General features: G+C 38.0%; 1 protein-coding gene across 5 annotated transcripts in view; it reads right to left on the bottom strand.

Annotated features, from left to right (window-relative positions):
- Window positions 1-25,737, bottom strand: part of kctd1 (potassium channel tetramerization domain containing 1) — a 109,028-nt gene that overhangs the window by 7,075 nt on the left and 76,216 nt on the right. For 4 of the 5 annotated variants that reach the window (XM_062980430.1, XM_062980432.1, XM_062980431.1 and 1 more), the window contains exons 2-3: window positions 20,424-20,602; window positions 6,306-6,450 (exon numbers count right to left, since the gene is read on the bottom strand). In XM_062980430.1, coding sequence (XP_062836500.1) covers window positions 6,306-6,450; window positions 20,424-20,602 — 324 coding nt within the window. Of the gene's footprint in view, window positions 1-6,305; window positions 6,451-20,423; window positions 20,603-21,033; window positions 23,848-25,737 lie in introns of those variants that run through there. The other variant, XM_062980429.1, reaches the window with a different exon arrangement.

Raw genomic sequence — 25,737 nt, 5'->3', positions numbered from 1 at the left:
AAAAGAAAACAGATATCATATTGTAGGCATGCACTACAGTTATCCAGTAATATTCTAGTTTGGAATGATGGCTAAACATTCAAAAATGAGTGAAAAAGTAGTAACAGGAGACTTCCACTATCTTGATCTTTGTTAGAAGTGAAACTTTGTTAGAAGTCAAACTCTGGCAAAAATTATTTACTTGCCTTACAGAATTCCAGAAGGCAACAATGTTTTGGATTTGATCTTAACCAGCACAGATGAACTGGCTAACATGGTGGAAGGAGATTATCCCTGAGATTTGTTACACAGTGTTAAGGGGAAGTCAAATATATGTAATCAGATGATGATGAAATGCTAATGGGGGACAGAGATTTTTGTCCCAGTCTACTCCCAAAAAAGAAAGACTACTCCAATTGTTAAAAATTGAACAAATGACAATGGGACTGCCATTCAGAATAGGTAGAGAAGAAGTGAAGAAATACCTAGCTAATTCTACAGTTATAGATGAACTAAAAGAATTTGTAGTTGTAATCTGTCAACAATACACGAGAATTCTTGGAAAACAGAAAAGGATCCAACTGAACGAAGGAGTGTGAATGTTCTAAGTAGATGCATTATATACTGTAAAGGGTATTATATACTGTAAAGGGTATCTGCTTTTTTGTGTGCTCTGAGTATAGTCTCCCCTTAATAAACCAAGTCAAAATGATACAATTGTGCTCTTGGGTGGTTAGCAGACCAAATTTGTATATTCCACTTGCCAGGATGAATTATAAATTACTGGGATTTATGATCTACTATGATTCCGTGATTTCATAAGGGGACATGCCTAATAATGAAACACCATCTCCAGCCTAAAACTTGTGGGAGAAAGTCTTCCTTAGTTTAAATTAAATGGACCCTGAAAGTTGTGTTTGGATGAGGTTAACTGATTTGTATTTCTAAGCATATTAACTTATCACTTTATCTAAGAAGATGATAAGTAGGTCTCCCAAGCTAAAGTGGTGAGAAAGTGGCTGCCTTGAGTGCTTGTTCTTCATGGCTATTATATATAAAAAGAGGGGCAAATTGGCTACCAGAAATTATTTATCCTTTTTTTTAAAAAAAATAGATGGACTTTTAACTTTTCAGTAGCTTAATCATATTATGTATTTATTCAACAATGATTTTCTTCTGTAATATTTGTAATCTGCCTTATGCCTCAAGAATGGGTTGATCGTAGCATTCTAATTCTTATTGAGCCAATCTAAGGCCGTTTGGAGTCTAGATAAAGCTATCACTATTTCTTTGGTATGTAGTGATACAATGGAAATATAACTTTTCTGGGAAGTAAAGAGTGGTACACCAAAGTCTTCAATTAACAAATATTTTTCCACAGGGTTATTTATGGTTTTCATTAAGCAAAGCATTTAGGTTCAGAATTGGCCAAACACAGAGAGAGATCCAGTTAAAAATGGCCTAAAGGGGAGAAAATTCACAAGTGCTCCCAAAGTACTTTTGTGAAATATAAGGTCCACAAAGTGGAAGCATCTTGCTCTATAGACCTTTTCAAAGATGAAAATGTGTCAGGAACAACATCCTCCATAAAGATTCTGACTCATAGTAGAGAACTAGGTAGCTTCAATATTGTTATATATCAAAATGGAAATGACGTACCATAAATCACAGGTTTGATTTCTTTCCTATTTTACCTGCACTGAAAATAAGCCTAAATTGTGCATTATAAGGCTAACATTAAAACATTTTTAAATGACTGACCTACCTCCAGGAAAGAAAACCATTAGGGGCACTGGAGAAACAGATGCGGAATCTCAAGCAGACATATGTGTTAATAAGGCTATTTTTAGACACTAAGTGCCATTCAGAGTAGTGTTCCCTAAGAATGCTTGCGAAGGGCAAGTTGGTACTACAAGGTTTTATAAAGACTGCAGTTTAGCTCTGTGGCTTGAACTGAAGCACATTTCATCAGTCACACACATTTTGATTTTCCTACTGAGTAGATAAGTAGGGCCAGATGTTTCAAATAACCCGGGGCTGGGTTTTTAAGAGTGCTCATATTAAAAAAAAAACCTTTTGAAAATATGGCCCTTAAGCAACAGGGATAAAACAATTACACAATCTCTTGAAATTCTTCACCTTTTTTCATGGTTCCTTCCCCATCCCACCTGAATGCAAACAAATCCCATCTGGTAGGCACATCATATTAAGGTGTGGATTAATAGGGGATATGAAAAGATTAATTCTGATGGTGCTCAATGTTGTTGCCAGAGAAAGAAGTCATAAGCACAGGAGCTAGATGCTTAAAAGGGAAAATAATATGACAAAAATAATGGCTGGCATCCTATTTGGTATTTACAACATCATAAGCCAGAATTATGGTATCTTAAATGCTGGAATGGTCATTTACAATTGGTGCACCAGTGCAACAACTAAAAATGCCCCCTAAGCCTACCTTTGGCACCAGTTAGCCCCACCAACAGAAGGATTTCTGTAGTGCATAGCCGTCGGTGAAAAAAAAATCCACCCTTCTCTCCATTGCCAAGATAGTGTTGAGAGCTTCTTTGCTGACCACATCATCCTCCAGTGCCTCAGAAATCATTTGATTGGCAAGCTTGTTTTAATGGATTGCTTTGGTGGACATAGCTATGATGATGGAGATCCATTGTCATAGAGACACCTCTATGCCAATACCAAATATATCCCAATGTTCTTACCCATGTAGGTTCTTCAAACCATTATTGATAACATTAACATCTTTGCGCCTGACAGGCTCTGTTAAGGTTCTCTTTGTGTCTGACCGACTGTTAAGTTGAAATAAGCGTAATAAATAACTCCAAATTGGCTACAATTTAAGGAATGTTGACCTAATAACTAATGGAGGGTGTCTCATGTGTCACAATAGTCTGTTTTCTTCTCTTCTGTTTTCTAAAGAATATTACAAATAAGGAGTCAATAATGTGCAATAATGTGAAATCCTGAGTCACTCAGCCATTTTGATCAAAACAAATTCCAAAGTGGCACAGCGGGTTAAACCACTGAGCTGCTGAACTTGCTGACTGAAAGTTTGGCTATTTAAAACCAGGGACTGGGGTGAGCTCCCAGTGTTAGCCCAAGCTTCTGCCAACCTTGCAGTTCGAAAACATGTAAATGTAAGTAGGTCAATAGGTACCACTCCGGCAGGAAGGTAACGGCACTCCATGCAGTCATGCCAGCCACATGACCTTGGAGGTGTCTATGGACAACGCCGGCTCTTCAGCTTAGAAATGAAGATGAGCACCAACCCCCAGAGTAGGACACGACTAGACTTAATGTCAGGGGAAAATCTTTACCTTTATTAACTCCAAGACAATTTTGCCCCTCCAAAGAGATTGCAATTCACATGGTTCCATACTACTGGCTATGCCAGCTAGGGTTGACAAGAGTCCAGCATTACTATTGGGGAGGCAAAAATCAACCACCTCTGCTATTAGGTCAAAATTAACCCCTAGGTGTTTTGTGATGGGGTGGAGAGAGCAGTATATTGTATTGAAAGGGGAAAAAGCAAACACACATAGCCAAAAATAAGCAGCAATGTAAAAGGAAAACGTAGATTAGAAAAAATCCCATTAAATTATCAAGAGTAAAGTGGATTCTTGATTCCTAAATTGCTCAATCAGGAAAGCTGGAATGTAATCAGGAAAGCTACTCCCCCCAATATTTATCCTCTAGACTGGTTCACTATCTGACGTCCCTGTCCCTCGAGGTTTTTATTCTGATCCCTTTCTCACCCAGAGTTTTTAATTTTTAATCTAGTTTTTTAATTGTAGTGTTCATGCGGCCCGCCCTTGTTATACTGCTGTCTTGATCTTATGTTGTACTGTTTATTTTATGTATTGTATTATTTAATTGCATTATGATATGGTTATATTGTATTGTCCTGGGCATGGCCCCATGTAAGCCGCCCCGAGTCCCCATTGGGGAGATGGTGGCGGGGTATAAATAAAGTATTATTATTATTATTATTATTAATATTATTATTATTATTATTATTATAGTACTCCTTCCCCTCACCAAAGCCAGGGCTAGGGTAGTTGGTAGATAACAGGCTGACAGACCTAGGATAGTTCGTGGTGAATTGGATCCTTCTAGGGCAGGTATGGGCAAACTTTGGCCCTCCAGGTGTTTTGGATATATTTTTACTGACCTTAGTATAACCGGTAACAAGAATGGAATTTTATAAGAATACCACATTAAACACCCTTTCATTGATTATGGCCCCTTCTACACTGCCATATAATCCAGATTATCAAATCAAATAATCCACATTTTCTGCTTTGAACTGAATTATATGAGCCTACACTGCCAGATAATCCAGTTCAAAACAGGTAATCTGGATTTTATATGACAGTGTAGAAGGGACCTATCTTTTCCACTTTAATTGAAATGTGTTAGTAAGAGTGAGAGGGCCAATCCTTTGTGCATAAATAAAAGCAGTACATTGGACACACAGCTTTAATAATACTTCTCAAACATTTAATTTGAATGTATTCAAATGCTACGAAATTGCTAAACACACAAAATTTTGCTCCATAAAGCATATATGCTAACATTTTAACATTCAAGAATTGGATAGCTGATAATAAATGTTGATCACCATTAACATAAAAAAGAGGCAAGTGATTTAACAACTTCTTTTGCAATTGCTGTAGCTTATGATACTTGGGCTCTTGAAAAACCTGAAAAAATCTTCCCAAATATTTCTAACTGCTCAACGGGGCGTCCATTGATCTGCCACCAATGTTGGTTCAATTCCCAAGTAAAAACTGAAACTTCAGATGTAACAAAATTACACATATCTCAAACCAACACACACAAACCCAGAAACACTGTAAAATCTGCATCAAGTAAGACAGATCTAGATCTACACACCAGTTTAGGAAGTTGAGGCTATATTTACCAATGCTTTTATGTCAAGCCGTTTTAAGCCCCCCCCCCCTTTTTGGGGAGATAAAGCGGGATATAAATAATAATAATAATATTAATAATAATAATAATAATAATGGTATTTTAAAAATTCAGGAAACATTTAAACTAAAGAATTAATGTACATTTTGAATAAGATACAAACAAGAACATAGCCCTGTTTGAATCCAGTATGGATTGGTATCTGAATCGAGTCCAATGACATTCATGATTACATCTCTCAAGTAGGCTTTGTCATAAAGGCTTTAGTGACATACACATGTGTATGTTTACTTTATGCATTCATATGTCTTTTAGGGGGGCACTGTAGGGACATTATTTCCTCTCACTCTCTGCAACACCAAAGCCCTCCTTGACTTACTGAATAGCACCTGAAGCCATTCTGTGCTTTGTGGGGAGCAAGTAGAGTAACAGAAGTGTCTATGTCCCTATATCATATATGAAATGAATGGTGCTGAGATGCACTTGGGTGTTTCTGGGATCCTAACTGCTCTCCACAAAGCACAGCATGGTCACTGGGAGTTTCAGTGGGTAGTAAGTCAAAGGACAATATACACTCAGTCTTTTGTTTTATTCTGTATCTTCTGAACATGCCAAATACAAAGCTCAAGAATGATCCTAAAATTTAATCTCTGTTAAGACTAAAATTATTTTGATTCTCTTAGTTCCCTCTAAATTTCCAACAGAAATTTAATATTTAATGTTGCTCAAATATTTCCATATGCTCAAATAATTTTCTGTTTGACACCCACTGACATTTGGTTTTGATATTTGATAGCTGAAACTGAAACTTTAACAGTTTCAGGGCCAATATTTTTGTAGTCTTTGACTTTGATCCAAAAGGCAGTTTGAAAAACAATTAATTACATATCAAAATTCACAACTTTGAATGGAATGTTATTACAATCTGAGAACCTGAAAAGTGATATGGAACTTATAGCAAGCAATAAATTATATGCAAATATAATTGATGTTTGTGACAGGCAAAATTGACAGCCTGTCAAAACAAAAACTACTGAAAAGCACCAAACGATCAAAAACATTTGGAGTTGAAAACATTAATCCTGCAATCTAATGAAGGATTACTCAAAAGTAAAACTGATCAAATTCAGTAGGACCCGTTTCCAGATATATTTCCACTCTTAGTTATTAATACATTCAGAAGGTAAGCATGAATTGTGTCTCTAAAATTCTCTTTTAACAGTGTTAAGGACAAATATGAAAAATTCTGCCAGTTTCAAATAGTCATTTTAAAAAAATCTAATCACTGCCATCTTCCTTCATTTGGTAGTTGTGATCATTCCAGCTATCCCCTCACTAAATATTTTCAAATATCATGAAAATGATGAATAACATTTCACCTTGAAATCATCTGGTATGAGGAGTTTTGATGTTCGTAGAAAATTCAAGATATATCTGAACATTTGGCCATCCCTGTCGATGAAATAATGCTGCTTCAGGCTGTCCAAAACAATGGGCTCCGTGCCATCAAAAAGCCTCCCAATTCTGAAAATGAAAGAGAAGTCATCACCAACATCAATCTAGAATCAGCATTGTGAGTCACTAGGAGTCATACTGATCAGAGCAAACTTAAATGATTCCAGCATTTAGTTAAGTTCAGTGCTGAGAAAACTTAACAGGGAACACATATTAAAATGAAACATGATGAATTCTTGGTGCGAATTTGGAAAAGATTTGCAATGGAATGGAAAAATTGTAGGATCTGTCTACTTAGACAGTTATGCTGAAAAGAGAGGCATGTGAAATTTATCCCCCTTTCAACAGCTCCTTAAACCATTCTCTAGGGCTGAATGAAGAAAGTGCACCCTATGGAAGCACTTTTACCCATGCAGGGTTTATTTTTTTCTCCTTAAAACATCTTGAAACATAAACCTTCAGGGCTAGGAATTTTGTGGTCTTTGGCTCTGAGCCAAAATAATCCAAGTGTGCAGAATCTGGTAATCATTTGTCTTTTAGTCTTACATTTGGGATACTTTAAGTTTCCATTCTTGAGGTTGTATTCCCCCCTCCCATGCCTCTTCTTGCTTATATAAAGGAATCAAGAAACAAGCTGTTCTAAATCAGAAGAGAACAATATTAAAATATTATTTTATTTATGATACACAGCCTCTTCTTTTGCACCCCACATTCCATGGAGAAACAGGAAATATTTTACACAATTGAGTATGGTTTCTCAGAAGTAAAAACAGGACATGAATATGGATTTTACCATTGGGAGTTGGGATACTGGTATTTTGCCCCCTGCTGGATCCCAATCTGGATTGGGCTCCTAGTATTTATATATGGATTACCAAAAAGATTAATGAGTGCAAAAAGGTGGCTTGAAATTATTTTCATATCAATGGAAATTGCACTCAAATCTTCCCACTGCCAATTTATAGAGTGCAAGGGAAAGGATTCAAGATTTCTTGCCATCTCAGGTCTGAACTGGGCCCACCATTTGAATAAAGGGGAAAAGGAACCACAGATAGAAAGTATTTTATTGGTTTACTCCACTGAGCTCTTATTTCCTATGTATAACAGGAACTGGCTTAATCCAGCAAACATCATAACTCAGCAGGGATTTGAAGTTGGACTCCACTTTCCCCCTAAAACAGCAACAACAACCCTAACTGCTCTTCTTGTGGTCTTGAGCTTCCACAATAATTACTTTAATAAATATGGAGAAAAATCAGTTCAGGCAACTGGTCAGGGCTGAAGTTCGAATGGTCTCTAAACTTCTGATGGGGGAGAAACTCTGAGAAAGGTTCAGATAACAACCTTCCTGAACAGTAAACCTATCCTATCTCTGAACCTGGTTTATATACAGTATGTTCTCTGGGGTCATCTTCCCATTATGCTTAGCTAGACCTTCTTTCCCATAAAGAGGGGATAGATGCATCCTTACCATGCCCACAGTCAAGTAATCACAGACTTACAATTAAGAGAAAAACTTGAATTTCAGTATATTTTTCAACAATAAACAACAGCAATATGTTTGAAGATAAGATATACACCCCGTGTTTCCTAGTTTTTACCTCTGATGCTTGTTCATTTGATAGAACCAATTCTTCTCACTCAGAAAATGAATGTAGGCAACATTTGTAGTCCCGTTTAAACTTTTTGTCCATAAATACCATTCAGCATCCATTATGGTGTTGTATATATCTTCAGTATTAAGTCAATATTATGTGAACAATAAATAGAGCATAGAAAGATGCAACTCAGCCTGAGTTAAGTCCCAGAATAATCTGTACTTTAAACTATTTGTCTCCACTTCCACGAAAATACCTTCTGATTTTCAGGAAACTGGGGGACAAGAGTCTTAGTTTTAGTAAATTGATTCTGTACTAAGTTAAAAACTGAAGTTATAAAAGCTGAAATAACTAGAAAATAACTACAACTTGCCTACTAAGTAAGATCATATGGATCATGGATTTGGACAAATTCTATCAGCTATGGCTGATTTCTCTGGTTGAGTTAGTCTGCATGAAATGCACTGCAGACTAACTCAACCAGAGAAATCAGCCATAGCAGAGCACTTGATGAAACAATCTGGACACAGTATATTATTTGAGAACACAGAAATTTGTTGTATAACATGATGTTTTGGTGCTTAATTTGTAAAATCATAACCTATTTTGATGTTTAATAGGCTTTTTCTTAATCTCTACTTATTATCCAACATATTTGCTTATCCAACATTCTGCCGGCCCGTTTATGTTGGATAAGTGAGACTCTACTGTACTATCAAATAGACTGAACATGCTGTTTTATCTCCAAACCATGGCCCCATTTACACCTACATTGTTTGCAGTGATTACACTTTAACTGCCATGGTAACATCCTATGGAAATTTGGGCTTTGCAATTTGGGAGGAACTAGAGCTCTATGGCTGATAATTCCTAGTATCTCAAACTAAAAATCCTAGGATTTCATCAGAAAGTCCATGGAAGTTAAAGTGGAAGCATAGTGATATGCTAAAGTTGGACTTTGCGGAGAATAAGTCACATAACTGAACTTAAATGGGTTAACAGAATAACAACGTTCTAATGATCCAGCATTTTAAGTATGCCAGTGACATGAATTAGGTCATTTATTTCTTCCTTCCTGGGCCATTTTCTGCTTAGCACTCTTGCACCAAGCCTCTTCAGTAACAGGACAAAGTATTTCAAAATGAGGGTTGAGTCTTCTTGCTGCCTTACCATCCTTCCCTTCACCTCCTCCTCTTCCCATCCCAGAAGGTCAGTCTCTCACACATGTCTGAATTGGTTTAATATTTGCTTCTGAACTTCCAAGTAGTGGCATGATGAAACTGATAATTTTTGTCAGACTCACTGTGGCCCAAGGCAGAAAGCAGCTGTACGAACTGAAAATGCAACCCAAGAGGCAAATGGGCTGTTTGCAGATTTAAAAAAGAATCCAAAGATTTTTATTGGGATAGGTATCTTTGAAAAAAAAAAGTGAATAAAGAAACAATAATAAAATAAATAAGATAAATTTTCTGAAAACAAGATGATTGGTTTCTTAAGAATTTGTCAACATCTGAGATACCTCTAAAACAAAATGTTTTCCCAAGAGTTGTTCATATCATATTATAGTGACTTAAAATATGAGTCTTAGAGAAAATGACAAATATCACATCAGATTTTGCTTTATTTTTCTTCCAATGTTACTTCTATCTGAAACTTCATTGTCATCATTCATAAAACAAAGTGCAGAGAAAGCTACCAAGATTTGCTGTAGAGCATAACAGGAGCCAGAAGCAAGATCTAGAGAACGTCACTCCTTTTTCTAAAAATGTACAAAATCCTTCACACCTGGCACTGAGTTTAGATCTGTGTGTGGTAAAGGTATGTGGTAGTTCTCCTCATTAGCACTGCCTTGGGGCCACTGCAGTAGCCTTTTTAATAGGCATCTGGGCTCAAGGGTAAGCAGCTAGAAGAAAGATTGTGAGAACTAAGTTGAGAGAAATTAATTGGGCAGTTGCTTGGCAATCACCCATACAAATCTGACAAGTTCCTTCCCCTCTTTCCTAATGATGCCTGTATTGGCCATGATTCTTAGCACTGGTCACCTCAATAAGACAACCATGTCTCAACAGAACCTATTCCAAGAGGGAAACAGCTATTATATATTATAGACACTGTTACCAGGTCTATGGAACAGACAACCTGGTTCAAGGCTTGCCATTTTCACAGGATCCCTGTGAAAGTAGGCAAAATGCAAACAATCCCCCCTTTTAAAACCCAAAATAACTCCTCTAGGTCCTCCAGGGTAACTCTATGGTCAATTTCTGGTGGTGGTTGACCACAGAATTGCACTGAAGGACCTTTAGATTCTTAAGAGACCTCTTCTCTAGATCCTCCAGCATGACTCCAGCATGACTCTGCTGGGTGGGGTGCATCTACACTGTAGAATTAATGCAGTTTGACACCATTTTAATTGCCATGACTCAGGATTATGGAATGATAAGAAGTGGAGTTTTACGAAGTCTTTAGCCTTAAACACTGCTGAGTTTTATCTTTTTAAAATAATAATAATAATAATTTTTAATTAATTTTTTTCAGGTATACATGAATAAAATATAGAAGAAGGGAACTTGGGGGACGACAGGGAAAAGGAAAAGAGAGAGAGAGAGAGAAAAGAGAGGGGAGAAGGAAAGGGAAAACTGAGGGAAAGTCGGGTAGGTTAGGAATAAATCTTTGTGGTCTTCCGTTTTCTTCTACTCTTTGCGGTGTCATCCTTTGTTGTATCATTTGTTTCTTGTTTTTTGGTTTCTTTGTGACTTTCTATTCTCGGGTACTCCTTTCTTTTGTTTTCTAATCCTTTGCCTTCTTTTTGTACTCTTCAAAAAATTTCCAATCTGTTTTTCTTATTGGTTTGCCCCTGTTTACTTTCATTAAATAAGTTAATTTATCCATATCATACATTTCATTTATTTTTTCTAGCCAGAGATCTTTTGTTGGGATTTCTTCTACTTTCCACAGTCTAGCAAAGGTTATTCTTGCGGTCATAGCTATGTATGAAAAAATTATGTCACCATTCTGGTTAAAGTTTGTTATACTTTCTGTTAAACCTAGGAGATAGAGTTCTGGCCTCATAGGAAATGTTTTTTGCATTTTTTTTGTGTGTTTCTTGATGTATCATCTTCCAAAATTTCGTTGTTTCCAGGCATGTCCAACCAACCATGAAAATAAGTCCCTTCTTGTTTCTTACATTTCCAACATTTATTTTGTGTATTTTTGTATATTTTTAATTGAAGAGGTTTATCTTCAATTTTATAAAATCGATACAAAAAAACCAACAAAAACAGATTTACTCAGGTTATCAGTTCAAGAATACAGTAGAATCCTGGTTATCCGATTTAAACTCGGATACCCGGTTTAATCCCGATCTGTAGGCCCAGGCGCCTAGCGGAGGGAGGAAACTTCTCCCTCCAGCAGGCACTTGGACCCAGGGAAGCGTGAGGCATGCCACTGCCTGGTGACAGGCTTCATGCTTCTCTAAAGGGCCAAGTGCCGGCTGAAAGGAGAAGTTTCCTCCCTAGGGCTGGCGCTTGGACCCAGGGAAGCGCGAGGCGTTCCGCTGCCTAGCAACACGCTTCGTGCTTCTCTAAAGGCCCAAGCGCTGGCGAAAGGGAGGAAACTTCTCCCTTTGGCAGGCGCCCCGGCCCAGGGAAGCAGGCCACAATTGCATGCCGCTTCCGGGACACTTCCTCCTGCCTCTCCCTCCTCTTGCAAGAAGGAGCACCTTCTTGCGAGAGGAGAGGAAGTGGGAGGAGAAAGCGCCCCACCTCTTCCTCTCCTTCTCGCGAGAGGAGAGGAGGAGGCTGCCGCGCTCGTGGCCTACTTCCCTGGGCCAAGCCCTCGCCCCTTGGAAAGCAGCCCATGGGCACTGCTAGAGCAGCGGCACTCATGGGCTCCTTCCAAGAGGCGAGGGCTCCTTTCGCTGAAGAGGAAAGGGAGGGGGAGGGGCGCCCCCTTGGATAATGCAGTGGGTCGGTTAACCGGAGTTCTAATGTACCAAAATGATGAAATATGAAAAAATAACAGTGAAGGAAGAAAACAGACACACATTATTTTTTCATGCAAATATACTCATCTGACTATTTTAAAAAGAAAACACATTAATTTTTCCATGGGATACTGAGGAATTTCTCATGAAAGACAATAATAATGAAAGTACCAGAAGTAGCATCTAGTTCAGAGGTTCCCAACCTGTGGTCTTCCAGGCGACTTGGACTTCAACTTCTAGAAATCCCAGCCATCTTACCAGCTGTGAGGAATTGTGGGAGATAAAGTCCAAACACCTGGTGGACCAAAGGAGGGGAACCACTGCTCTGGTCACTTAGGCCTGTTTTTTAAATGAGAGGATGTTGAAAGACTACCACCTTCTTTAAAACATTACTGTATTTCTTCAATTCTAAGATGTACATTTCCCCCTATATCAATGGTTCTCAGCCTGTGAGTCCCCAGATGTTTTGGCCTTCAACTCCCAGAAGTCCTAACAGCTGGTAAACTGGTTGGGATTTCTGCGAGTTGTAGGCGAAAACACCTGGAGACCTACAGGTTGAGAACCTCTAAAAATAGGGTGCATTTTAGAATCACAGGTGTATCTTATGGATTTTTGGTCATGGTAGTGGTACTACAATTAGGGTGCATTTTATGCTCAATGGCGTCTTACAATAGATGAAACACAGTAATACATATTTTAAAGCTTTATTAACCTTGCAATTGATGCCCACAACAGAAAAAACAATGTGCTTTCCCCAATTTGATATATGTTAAATTAAATTAAAATAAATGTAAGAACTAGAAGCGATACCATCTTTCCCAATATTCTAGTTGATAATAGCTTTCACCGATAATTGTATTGCTCTCCTTAAACGTCGGTGGTGGTTGTGATAGTGTGTGTGTGTGTGTGGGGGGGGGGGGGGGGTCACATCTGATTTTCACCATTTCTTTCTTCTGCAATATATCATCAAGATGATGATATTTTTGATGAAGTGTCTCACACAGGGGCCTGAAGATAATGGATTCAATGGTTATACTTAAAGGATCATTTGTCAATTCAGTATTGACTATTTGTGCTGCTCCAAGACAGGAAGAGATTTCATTTTTTTAATATAAGCTGTGAAGCCCTGAGGCATCTTCCTAAACCATTTAAAAAGAAATCAATTTTCAGATGGATAAAAGGAGCCTAGAAGAGTCTTAATGAACTTGAGTGTTCTGGACCTCATTCAGCTGAATCTAAATCAAGGCCAGACAAGTTTAGAACCTATTGTTTTAGCAGAAAAACTATTTGAAATTTGCGGTTATGGCTCTCAACTAAAGCCATGAATTAGTATCTTAGCATTTGAAACATAATGTCTAGTTGTACAAGAATGCAAATTAATTGTTACCACTACTGGGGACAAAGAAAAAGCAGTTACTATGCAAACTAGATTCTGATGTTTATGTGTATGGGAGAAAACCATTATATCTTGTGACCATGTTAATTAAACTCCAGATACTGTAACAAATTGTATATGCAGGTAACTCCATTCACATACAACAGACAAAAAACCTATTTTCAATTAAAAGTTACAACTTCTCGTTTGAAATTACAGCATGCACCTATCTTCTTATGGAACACTGAAAAGGTATTTTTCCCAATATAAATGACTGGCGACACATTCTGACAGACAGAAACCCAAAAAAACTCAAAAGAGCTGACAGCTCTACCAATATGGTGGATGTCAAAATGAAGCTGACAATAAAGGTCAGGGATAGATGCTCCTCATGAGTCATTTAGCTCAAGAACAGTGAAAAAGAAGATCCAGCACACATCAGACGTTCACTTGCCACAAACAGACCACAAGGAAGCAATAGGAGCAAAATTTGTGTTACAGCAAGGATATATACACCTACCAACATATAACTATTTTTGCACTATGTCCTAGTTTCTTATTTAGCTGCTTGACATAACAGAAGAGCACAAGCATATTTCAGTCTCTCTTAACTGACTTTTTGCAAGGATAAAAATCAAATAACACCAAATTGAGAGGTTGATTTCTAAGGTCAAAATACTGTATTTCATTGCATAATAGTCACCATCGTAAAATAGTCGTGCCTCCCTTTTTGGGTCCTGATTTTGGTATATTTGATGTCCCTCGCATAATAGTCACGCCCAGGCCTGTAGCGAGGGGGGGGGGGGTTAGGGGTTCAACCCCCCCCCCCCCCGAAATTTTTCAGGTTATAAAAAAAACCTGGTTTACTCATGAATTTTAACTGGTTAACCAAATCCCCATGCTAAGTCGATGAGATACAAAACATTAAGAGTCCCTCCAGGCACTATTTCAAGCAGATATTGACAGGTTTGTAGCGGGGAGGGGTGTGTGCTAGGGGTTAAACCCCCCCCCCCCAAATTTTCAAAACCCCTCCCGAAATTTTTTTCTGGCTACGGCCCTGGTCACGCCCCTTATTCACTTGCCCATGAGTGAATGAATGGTGCTTGCCCTTTGCTGTTATGGGATTCTCCCAGCTACAACCAAGGGGCACAAGTGTGCGGGTAAGTGAAGCCTCATTGTGTGATAGTATTTAAATCAAATTAAAATTAATATATGGCTTATGTTTTACTTGTAATATCCACTGCAATTTAATTCAATTAAATGAATAAATGTGATTGTTTTCCTTTAATCTGTATTCCACTTCTTGGCTTCTACTTGATCTAGAAGGGGGTCCACATTTTCCCCAACTCGTTTTTCAGTTAGAGAATTCTGAATTCCACTATACTAAATCAAACACTGTTAATAATGACATGATCCAATTATGTCTTTACAGTTCAAGTGCTGTTAACATTGTTTGAATTGGTAAGAATAAAATTTGACTAGGTCATTAAGAGAGTAATGATGAGATAAATTACATAGAATGGAAATGACAGCTGTAAGTGTCAGCATACAAATATATGACATATCTCTTCATTGAACCAGAAAACAACAGAGGAACTGCTCTGAAATTTTAATATTGGCTTTGTAACATTTAGCATAACGATAGTATTATTAAAAGATACAGATATGTAAATTATATTTAATATTTTCTTGTTATGAGATGTTTCTATGGGCGCTGATAAACGGTGACCGGTGACTGTTGGAATAACGTACTGAGGAATAAATGGGTGAAGAGAAAGTCACCAGGAAAAGTAGCTGCTGATGTCATAGGGCAAAAGTAGTAGTAGAAGTTGTCATGTACTGAACTATTACCAAAGAAATGACAAGTGGTTAGGAGAAATTAAGCAGGAAACCTAGAAAAGCTGAGGTTTCTATATCAGGTAATTAATGCTATAAAACAGGGATGGACAAAACATGACCCATTGATTATATCCAACTTCACAATAATTTCTCCAACCTGCCCCTCTCCCCAAGCTCCTTACATTTTCCTTCGAAGAAATCTGAGGTGGTGGTAGACATTATTGTCCCCTAGTGGTAAACAGAACTGGATCTTAACTTTCACAGTCTTCAAAAGTATTCAAAAGCAATATTCTGACCACAGGAATAAGGCTTCACCATAGTGTCATACTTGGAAGTTGGGAAGGGATGCTATTAAGGGAAATTTGATGATTTCTGTATGTGGCAGATAATTAAAATTTAAAAATCAATGGGGCTAAAATGTGCAATGGATTGTGCTATCGAAACCCACAAATGGGGTTCAAATAAGTGTACTATTTTGGGGTCATGACTAAGTCCACCTGAAAATTAGCTAGTAAGAAGGAAGGCAGAGAGAGAGTTAGATATGAAGAGAATCTGATAAAAAAAGTTACAACAAGACACAGGGAACTATTTTAAACTGGGTCAGACCATTGCTTCATCTAGCCCAGTATTGCTGACACAGACTGACAACATGTCTTCAGGGTTTTAGGAAGGAGTCTTTCCAGCCCTACCAAGAGATATAGGGGATTTAATCTGGGACCTTCTGCATGCAAAACTTGTGCTCAACCACAGAGCTCGAGGTAAGATTTTCTTGGCAAAAATAAAACTTTGAGGACAATGCCACCAGATTCAAAGGACTTTCCCCACTTTGCGCTTCCTCCTTAACAAGTGCTGGGAAATAAATCCCACAAATGGCAAGCCTTTCCAAATGCAAAGCCAGCAAAAAGGTGGAACAGCGCCAATCTGAAACGTTCTAGAACTTGGCAGCTATGTCCTGAAGCTTCAAACATGCCCTGTGGGTGGCCATGGGTGTTGGCTGCAAAGCTACAAGCTGAGTCGTTTTGGTTCTGCAATTATATACGTGCAGTGTATGAAACTGCTTAGCAACTATGCAGCAATTTACGAAAAGACAAACATAGCAGAAGCTATTTCATTTGGAAAAGAATTCAAGTACAGTTGGTCCTCCATATCCATGGATTCTGCACCCACGAAGTCAACTATTAATGACTTAAACATGCTCAGAAAGAAAATTCCAAAAATCAATTTTATAAAAATGATACCATTTTATTGTGCCATTGAATATAATAGGAATTGAGCATCAATTCATTTTAGTATCCATGGGAGGTCCTGGAACCAAACCCGAGTAGATACCAAGGACCCACTGTGCTCCAATTAACATCCCAAAACACTGAAGAGCAATGACCAAGAAGTGAATGCATGGAACATGTCAAAATGCTATTTCAATCCACACAAATAATAAGATGGGAATATGAGACTATTTAAAAGAAGCACTGTTTCCCACACTGAATAAATGCCATTGTGTATTCTCAGGTAAATGGCTTGAGATAACCCATGTAAAGAGCCCCCTTTCCCAAGTTTCCTCAATAAAAAACACTGGATCTGTACATCTGTCAAATGGACATTCTTCTTCAAGGATAATAACAGGACAATTTGACAAATGCTGAAAAGGTTACGTTAATATAGTTAATACCCTATGTTTCTTGTAAAGTAGCTCCTGTATTAGGGAAAGAGGAATCAGATTTGGAAAGAAATACTAAAAAAAATCTCATTAGCACTCAATACTTATATATCCCACCTGTCTTATGTTAAGAGAGATTAAGGAGAGTTATTTTGCAGTGTGTATGTGTGATTTGTTAAATGTGTGGGTTTTTTTTTTAAAAAAAGACATTCAGCACAGAGTTTTTTTCAGCACTGTAAGCGCTTAACCACTATTCTGAACCATCTCCTCCTTTGCATTGTCAAGAAAGCCCTTTAATCTCTGGCTGCTCCAAAGCAGATCCCTTCCAAATGCTCTACAAGAGGAAATGACCCATAAATAACTTTGGTTCTATGCTTCTCAACAGGGTGATTACATCTTACTACAGATACCAACTGTTTCTTTAAAATGAAGCAAGATCTGAAAAAGATAGATTTGGCTCCCGCATTCACATTCCAATACCATTTTTTAGAATTTCAATTGCTACCTGACAAACCTGGGAGAACAGCAGGACAATGAAGAGATAGCTGTAAAGGAGCATCCTTTCCCACCACTTCAAATGGAGAAAAAAAGGGCAACACACAGTGTCTGAGGAAAGAGGTGCCACCTTACATTTCATAAGCTGTGTTGGAAGATTGACCCTAGTAAGTGGTCTAATGTTGCCCCCCTCCCAAAAGAATACTCTTGCAATCACACATGGCTAAAGAGACTAAATATTTTAAAAGTATTTCCTCAAGCACACATGCAAGCAATGCTTTCAAGATGTCTTTGCACCTGGAAAAGCATTTATCCATAATAATATTTTTTTCGTGTCAGGAGTGACTTGAGAAACTGCAACTTGCTTCTGGTGTGAGAGAATTGGCCATTTATAAGGATGTTTCCCAGGGGATGCCCGGATGTTTTGATGTTTTTTACCATCCCTGTGGGAGGCTTCTCTTATGTCCCCACATGGAGCTGGAGCTGACAGAGGGAGCTCATCCATGCTCTCCCTGGGTTGGATTTGAACCGGCAACCTTCAGGTCAGCAACCCAACCTTCAAGTCATCAGTCCTGCAGGCACAAGGGTTTAACCCACTGTGCCACTGGGGGATCCTTATTAATATGATGGTTTGCATGTAGACAAGACTACTATGATGTGGATTATGTACACCAATATAGTTTGTACTCATGTTGTTCATTTATCTGACAAACTGAAAACAAACTCAGCTGCAATAATTGAGAAACAATACACTGATATATAGTCCATTCTTAAAAGTACAATTACTTTTTATGATGTTCGTTAGATTTGAGAGAACACAGTAATGCTTCAAGTATAATTGTTGCAAGATTATGATATTCCGTATCACACACTGAAGATTTTTAAAGAACCGCCTTAGAATTAATCCACCTCTTTTCTTTTCCAGTTCTTACTAACAATCAACAGATAACGAGGGGGGGGGGAACTAGACAACAATTAAAAAGATATAGAAAAAATATTTTGACTAAATCCAGACCATTTTTATTATTTTAAAGAAACTTGGGAGGTGTAACCCCTAATGACATTGACTGATACAGCCATGCCAACAACAAGGAAGATTGTCAACAAGTTGCAAAGCACTTTGCAGATAAAATTACTTAGTTTCTGACTTGAATGCTAGCATTAACATAGATCTACCTCAGCTTGTGTTTATCCAATGTCAATAGATAATTTTCAACTTCTACTGCCTGAGGATGTGGACAACATCATTGGAAAATTGAGAGTCATCACATGTGAATTAGATCCTTGCCATTTTTACTTATCAAAAAAGGTCACAAGTGGAATGGTTGGGTAGATAATGGAAGTGTGTAACTTGTCTAAAGGGGGCACTTGTAAGATCCTTTTTAAAAGCCTTTCTGGAGCCAAATCTATGGAATAATTGTCAACTAGTCTCCAATATTCTATTTGGGGTATTGGGATGTATGCTTGCTTTACAGTGTCACGAGGTTTATGGATGAGATTGCTTACCTGGATACATTTCAATTTGGCCTCAAGTCCAATTATGGGTGTACACAGCCTTGGTAATCTTAGTAAATGATGGCGGCTGGGAACTGGGCAGGGGAACTGTGTACCTATTAGTTCTGCTGGGACTGTCAAAACCATTGACCATAGTATCTTTCTGGGCTACCTCTCTGGGATGGGATTTGAAGGCACTTTTCTATAGTGCCTCCATTACTTTCTGGAAGGAGAAACCCAGAAGATGATACTGCAGGCTCCTTTACAACCTTTCAGCTGCTGGTTTGTAAAGTTCCCAAGGACTTTTGACTCATCCTCCAGTTCAAGGCTGACTGGAATTTTAGGATCAAGTGTTAATGGTATGTTGATGATACACAGCTTAGCTATCTTTTCCACTTCAATCCAAGTTGCTGTTTTGATTCTACAGCAGTTCATGTCAACATTAATGGACTGGATGAGGAAGAACAAACTAAAACTTAATTTAGACCAGAAAGTGGTGCCCCAAGTCAGTTGACATGTATGCTGGATGAAGTTACACTCCCCCTGAAAGTACAGGTTTGCCATTTGCAGTTAGGGTGATTATCACTTCCCCCCCAAGATTCAACCTTGAATTTGAATGCTCAAGTATCTGCAGTGGCCAGGGCTGCATTTGCACAATTAAAGTGCTTATCCCTTGAGAGATCTAACTTGCCTCAGTTACATCCCAATTCTATGCAGCACTGCTTTTGAAGATTGTTCAGAAACATCAATTGGTCCAACGAACTACAGTGATATTGCTAACAGTTCCTGGTTACAGGGAAAATGATGTTCCCAGGTTGCAACAGTTACATTTAGTGGCTAGTCTGTTTCTGGCCACAATTCAAAAGTCTGGCTATGACCTTTAATGCCCTATATAGTTCAGGGCCAGCCTATCTGAAGGACTGCACCTCCTCATATGAATTTGCCAGAGCTTTGAAAAACTGAGGGAGGCACTTCTTTCTTTCCCAGCAGCTTCATGGGCACCTTTGGTGAGAACATGAGGCAAGGCCCTCTCTGTGACTGCTCTCACACTAAGGACGTTAGGATGGCTCCTTTCTTGTTGTCTTGTTAGTGGTAAGTTAAGATCTTTTTAGTCCAGAAAACATGGTTTGGAGGAAGGCAAGTGGCAGAATCCATTCTTGCCAAGCCCAGGTCTTTGATCATGCAAGTGCTCTAATTCTGGCTGCTTGGGAACGCAAACCTTTTACTTTGCCAGTTCTTCTCTTGGACTAGCCAACTGCTTATCTACTGTAAAATATCAGATTCTGAGAGATTTTGAGAAATATTTTCTCCTAAGTAAGATCTTCCAATTGGTAAGTTGGTACTCACTGCATAGTGTGAGAAATGCCAGAGTTGGTGTATGCAAGATGCAGGTAAGTCTGGTGGTGTTCTGAGCAAAGAGGTAATACCCAACTACGTGCATTAAGCAAAATGTTTCTGATCGCATTGCACTCAGAAAAGTAGATCACTCATTCAGATGAAAGGTCTTAACACTGAGTAAGCAAAAAATTACAGAGATCAAATGGGAAAAGTGACTAAATTAACACTGCTGCCAGAGTCATGCAACATAATCTTTAGAATTACCTGGAATCAGGATATTTAGTAAGTGTGGCCAAGCTGCTGGTATACATGTGCCCACCCACGTCAATATGTACCGGTGCATTGGATTTTGTGAGCTGTGCTGGCGTGGGAATGCCTTGATTGTTCAAAGGAGATGCAGGGGACCTAGTGATCAGAGGTCTTGACATATTGGGCCGACTGTCCTGTGAAAAGACACAAACACCATTAGGATCTTGGTTTTCCAACTTATGGGAAAAAACCCAATAAAATAAAACAGTGGAATTCACATTTAGGAGTAATTAAATTTAATATTACTACCACTAAAATGCAGTCTCATATACATATGTGAGAGAAATTCATGGAGCTGCCACAAGTCAACAGCTGACTTGAAGGCACACATTTAATATGACTCAAACTGCACTGCATAAAGACAAGTCTAATAAACATAATGTTGCTTAGATCCGCAAGGCAGTATTTCCATTTAAAACTAGAAAAGAACAATGTCCAGAACTGGTTAAGTCACTAATATTCGAATAGATTACATTCAAGATTTAAAAATGGAAAGGTTACTGAAGAGAGTTGGATTTTGAGTGTCCCAACCCCTCTTAAGCAGTTAGAAGAGTTAAATACAAACCCTCAGCTCTTCCATTCTGCCAACTCTTCTCTTGAATTCCCAATTCACATATCACGCAAACAGAAGAGGAAACACCTGGACTAGCCCACTGTTCATGTACTGTAAAACATGGGGCACCGAGAGCCTTTGAGAAAGACATTTTCCATGTAAATATTAAACAAGATGTGACAGATGCCCCTCTGCACCCAGGTAAAGCTACTATTCCCAACAGCGTTCCCAAAGAAACTCCAACAAGGGAGCACCGCAAGCGAATGCAGTTGAAACAAAACACCTCAGTCAAACTGGAAATGCAGTGTCAGTAAATGGCAAGGTCTAAGCCTGTGCGGAGAGTTAAGGGCGGGGCAGAGTAGAGCACAGCAAAGCACTTTGCTGAAGCCAGCAAGGCAGACCAGTTCCAAACTTCTGGAATGTAAACAAAACAAAACCTGGCCACATCTCTAACACAATTTCTCTTCTTCTTAAAAGATACACTGGACACTCAAGCTGAGAAACACTGACAGAGGCTATCAAGGTCCAGGAATGAAAAGCAAGAAGTTAGACAATGCTGAATCCTCAAATGTATTCTATTTAGTTGTAATAATCCTTTTTAGAAAAAGCAATATATGGCAAGGAAAACTTGCATCTAAAATTTAGTGAGGAAAGTGTGTGGTCTGTATGCAATTATAAATTAGTACCTAGGTGGCCTTAGGCAAGTTACTCTAACAATACAATTTTAGGCATGTCTACTCAGAAGAAAAACTGAATTTCACGGGGTTTACTTCCAAGTGAAAGTTTCAATGCTATGAACACTTTCTACTAAACTCAAATGAGGGGTGGGAAGAGAACTTCTGAATAGATTTTCATACACCTATGCACACTGTTAATCTGCAATCCCCATTTGTAAAAACAAGAAGAAAGAAGCTTCTACAACTTCCCTCCACGCTGCTGGCTGCTTTAAAACCTTGCAGCCCAGACTAGTAAAATCAGCTGAGAGAGGAGCCTCCGGTGAGGGCACTGGGCTGCCTCTAATGTTGGGCCTTTTCCATCGTTGCCCCCTTGGGCATCACCGCTACAGCATTCAAACCAGACAGGCAGTCCTGGGGCCTCCTCCACCATTGCCTCCTTGGCTGCTGTGTTCTACCGCTGGCTTGTTCTACCACCATTGTCATTGTCGCCCTTGGAGAAGATGCTGTGGCTTACCATCGCTCAGTGTTTGAACTTTTATTATCAAGCCACCCCCTCCCGCCTGGACCAAACAGACTGGTCTGGGCTAAATAGACTGGACCAGCTGGACGCCTTTTTGGGAATCTTTCATCAACTCACTGGACATTCCTTAAGGACAATTGGGTGTGGGGTGGACTTTAGGTGGGGGTGGGCTGCGTGTGACAATGATTTGAGGATGTTGAGTGCTATTTATTTATCAGGGTTTTGGCCGTTTAAGCCATTGGACTGTAAGACCTGGAATCATGCCACAATGCAATGTAAGTTTGATATGTTTTAATAAGTTTTGATCATTTGAAATACTATTTTAATTGATATGTGTTTTATTACAGTTTTATTATATTGTGTTTTATTAATATTGTTATTATCTGAATCTGGCATTGAATAATTGCCATAGTTTGTAAGCTGCCCTGAGTCCCCCTTTGGGGGCGAGAAGGGTGGGGTATAAGTACAGTAAACAAAAAAAGCAAACAAACAAGAACAATATTAGAGCTTTGGGAACCACTGAGATAAGAACTGAAAAGCACTTTTCACATAAAGGGAGTAAGTTATAAGCAAGATTCACTATAGGATTTACAGTCCTGAACAGTGGAAAAAAGAGCACATATTTCATCAGATTTTATTTGCTGCATGTTTTAAATTCCTGAAAACACTACCTTAAAAATGGCTTACTACAATTTTTTTTAGCTTATTTAAGATATCCTGAGAATTGTGGGGTATCATTCAAATTTGTGATGTTTGCTACATTTCAGTGGAAACATTTTGAATAATTCTTGCATAGAATTGGAAACTACAATGACTAGTTGCACCCTAGGATTTCAGCATCTACAGAATGTAGAGAGTTGGTTTTGAAAAGCAATTAGTTACAGTTATAGTTTCCCCAAACATATATGTATATGGATATGGATACACACACACACACACACACACACACACAGAGTATATGTAACTGCTAATTGTTGATCTCTAAAGAAAAAAATATCTAAATGTAGACCACTGGTCTGCAGCATAGAATACAATTCCTCCCCATTTGTCTAGTTGTTGTTGAAATCCACAATATACCATAAGGGACAACACAATCCAGCACTCAAACCATGTGATATTCTTCTGTCATTTTATTTTTATTTATCATGTCAGAAGCTAATCGAGGGTACAGTTGTAATGTATTTAGAATCACAAACAAAGTCAAAAACTTGGCATTATACTAAGTGTCCTTTGACTAGTAGCTGGTCACTTAAGAGTTCTGCCATTAAGAGAGGCCACATTCCAATAAATATAGAATTATGAAAAAAAATCCTACTTTATGCCACAAAAACAAAACTTGTTAAGTTACAATAATAATAGAACATTATTAGGAAAAAAGAATTAATTACATATAACTCACTATTTGTAACATGTCATTTGTAAGCATTGGTTGGAGAAACAATAACTGAAGAAATACTTCACAGAATTGTACTCCTATCATACTCAAAATGATGGCTCTAGTGTAATTTTGTTATTGAAACCATGTGTAGGGAGCTACAGGTCTACAATACGTTCAGTGGGTATTAGGTCCAGTTAATCACTTCCAAAAGCAAGCAAACTATGCCTCTTTCTATGCAAAGAGAAGGAGTTAAGTAATGACTTCTGTTAATCCCTCTTTACAGGATACTGTGATTTTACAGTCTGGAAATGCTGTAAGACCTACTTGGAAAGTACCCATTACTTGTTCATGTATCCATATGAATGAGAAGGCCATAACACCATAAAAGCACCTGACTATATTTTTAAAACATTTCTTGGAAAGAAGGAGAAAACAAAATGATTAGTAAAAAAAAAATTACTGATAAAATAAGGAGAGGATTACACATTAGTCTCCTTGCTGTATTTAGGATAATCAGAACTAAAACTGACTGATAACTCTACAGCCTTGACTTTACATTTTTTTTCTTACGTATTACTATCATATTTTGGAATATAATAGCATCATCAAGACCCACTGTCTTACTCCTGGCTGGGTGTGTTGGGAGTACTTTATTAGGAAACATTTATTTTCCCAATAAAGTGATACAAATATTTGCTGATTTTTTCAGGACAAAAAATTGGATATTTATAGAATTTTACTTGAAAATTCATACCTCCAATATAATTCCTACTCCCTCCAGATGTAGTATGGTGTGTCTTATTTCTCAATATAGTATGTTCTTCACAATGTGGAAAACCCAAATTGCTCTCTTAATATGCACAAATAAATTTGGAATTTTGAACCTTCTGATTCTATCTCTCTCTGTATCCAGGAGTTTAAAGAGAAGTGGACAGTCCTTGATGCAATAACCATCTTTTTTTCCTCAAAATTTACTATGCTGATAAGACAATATTTTTCAGGCTCACTGATAAAGGCAGACTTCTGAATTAAATCAGATATGTATATAAGGCCAGCACGTCATATAAGAGATGCACTTTTTTTAAAAAAAAAAGCAAAGGGATCAGATGTGAATGAAAAATTTAAAAACATGTTTGATATTTGACATATAGTACTGACAAAAAGGAAACACTTGATATATGCATGCCACTGCTGCTGAAATTGAAAAATCTTAAAACGAAAATGAATTTCATCATTGTTTTGAATCTTCTCAGAAAAAAATCAGCTTGCTTCTGAGTAAATTGATTAACTGTTTTCATCAGAACTGTTTGGAGCTCATATTGTTTGGCTTTTTCTTCACCAGAGATAAATATTTACCATCCAAGAAATTTCAAATCCAATTCTGACTGGTAATTTATTTCTAGGCTGCTGCTGCTTTCTGATAATCTTGAGTGCTGATATTAATTAAAACAGTGTGATAATCTTCTTTCATCAATTAATATTATTGAATTTATGGCAGAATCAATGCAACACCTCAACACCTACAAGATCTACATACAGAACTAAGACATCAATATGTAATTATTGTGCATAGTCAATTCTGTATTTACCAGTGCCATCTTATAAACTAAGCTTAATGGGAATTTCTTCCACCAATTGAACTGAGTAGAAGATTTCAACCTAAAAAGATGGCCACCTGTTTGTGAGGGTAGATAATCTACTCATCAAAGGGTCACTAACCTTAAGATGAATTTGGAAGGTTAAGAAAGAAATTGCAGGATTGTCATAAGAGAAACAAAACACAAGGAACTAAATCATAATGGAAATATGAAATTCATCACTATCTGTTGGTTCATACAATGGAAGACTAAGTCAAGTAATTGCTGTAAACATTTCTCCAACAAAGGATTTCCCCAGGCAGGAAGCAACCAGGCCTTGAAGCTGCAAGACCTTTCAATGCTAATCATGGCGATTAATTGCACCATTCACACTTGCCTCAAACAGACAAGAGTTCTTTATCCCACCCTGGACTTTCCAGATATATAAACCTCTCTTGTGTAGTTTCCAATATACCTCACAACCTCTGAGGATGCCTGCCATAGATGTGGGTGAAACATCAGGAGAAAGTACTTCTGGAACATGGCCATACAGCCCACAAAACT

Source organism: Anolis carolinensis, chromosome 4 (genome assembly GCF_035594765.1).
Source record: "Anolis carolinensis isolate JA03-04 chromosome 4, rAnoCar3.1.pri, whole genome shotgun sequence".
Taxonomy (NCBI): domain Eukaryota; kingdom Metazoa; phylum Chordata; class Lepidosauria; order Squamata; family Dactyloidae; genus Anolis; species Anolis carolinensis.
This window is presented reverse-complemented; position numbering and strand designations above follow the sequence as displayed.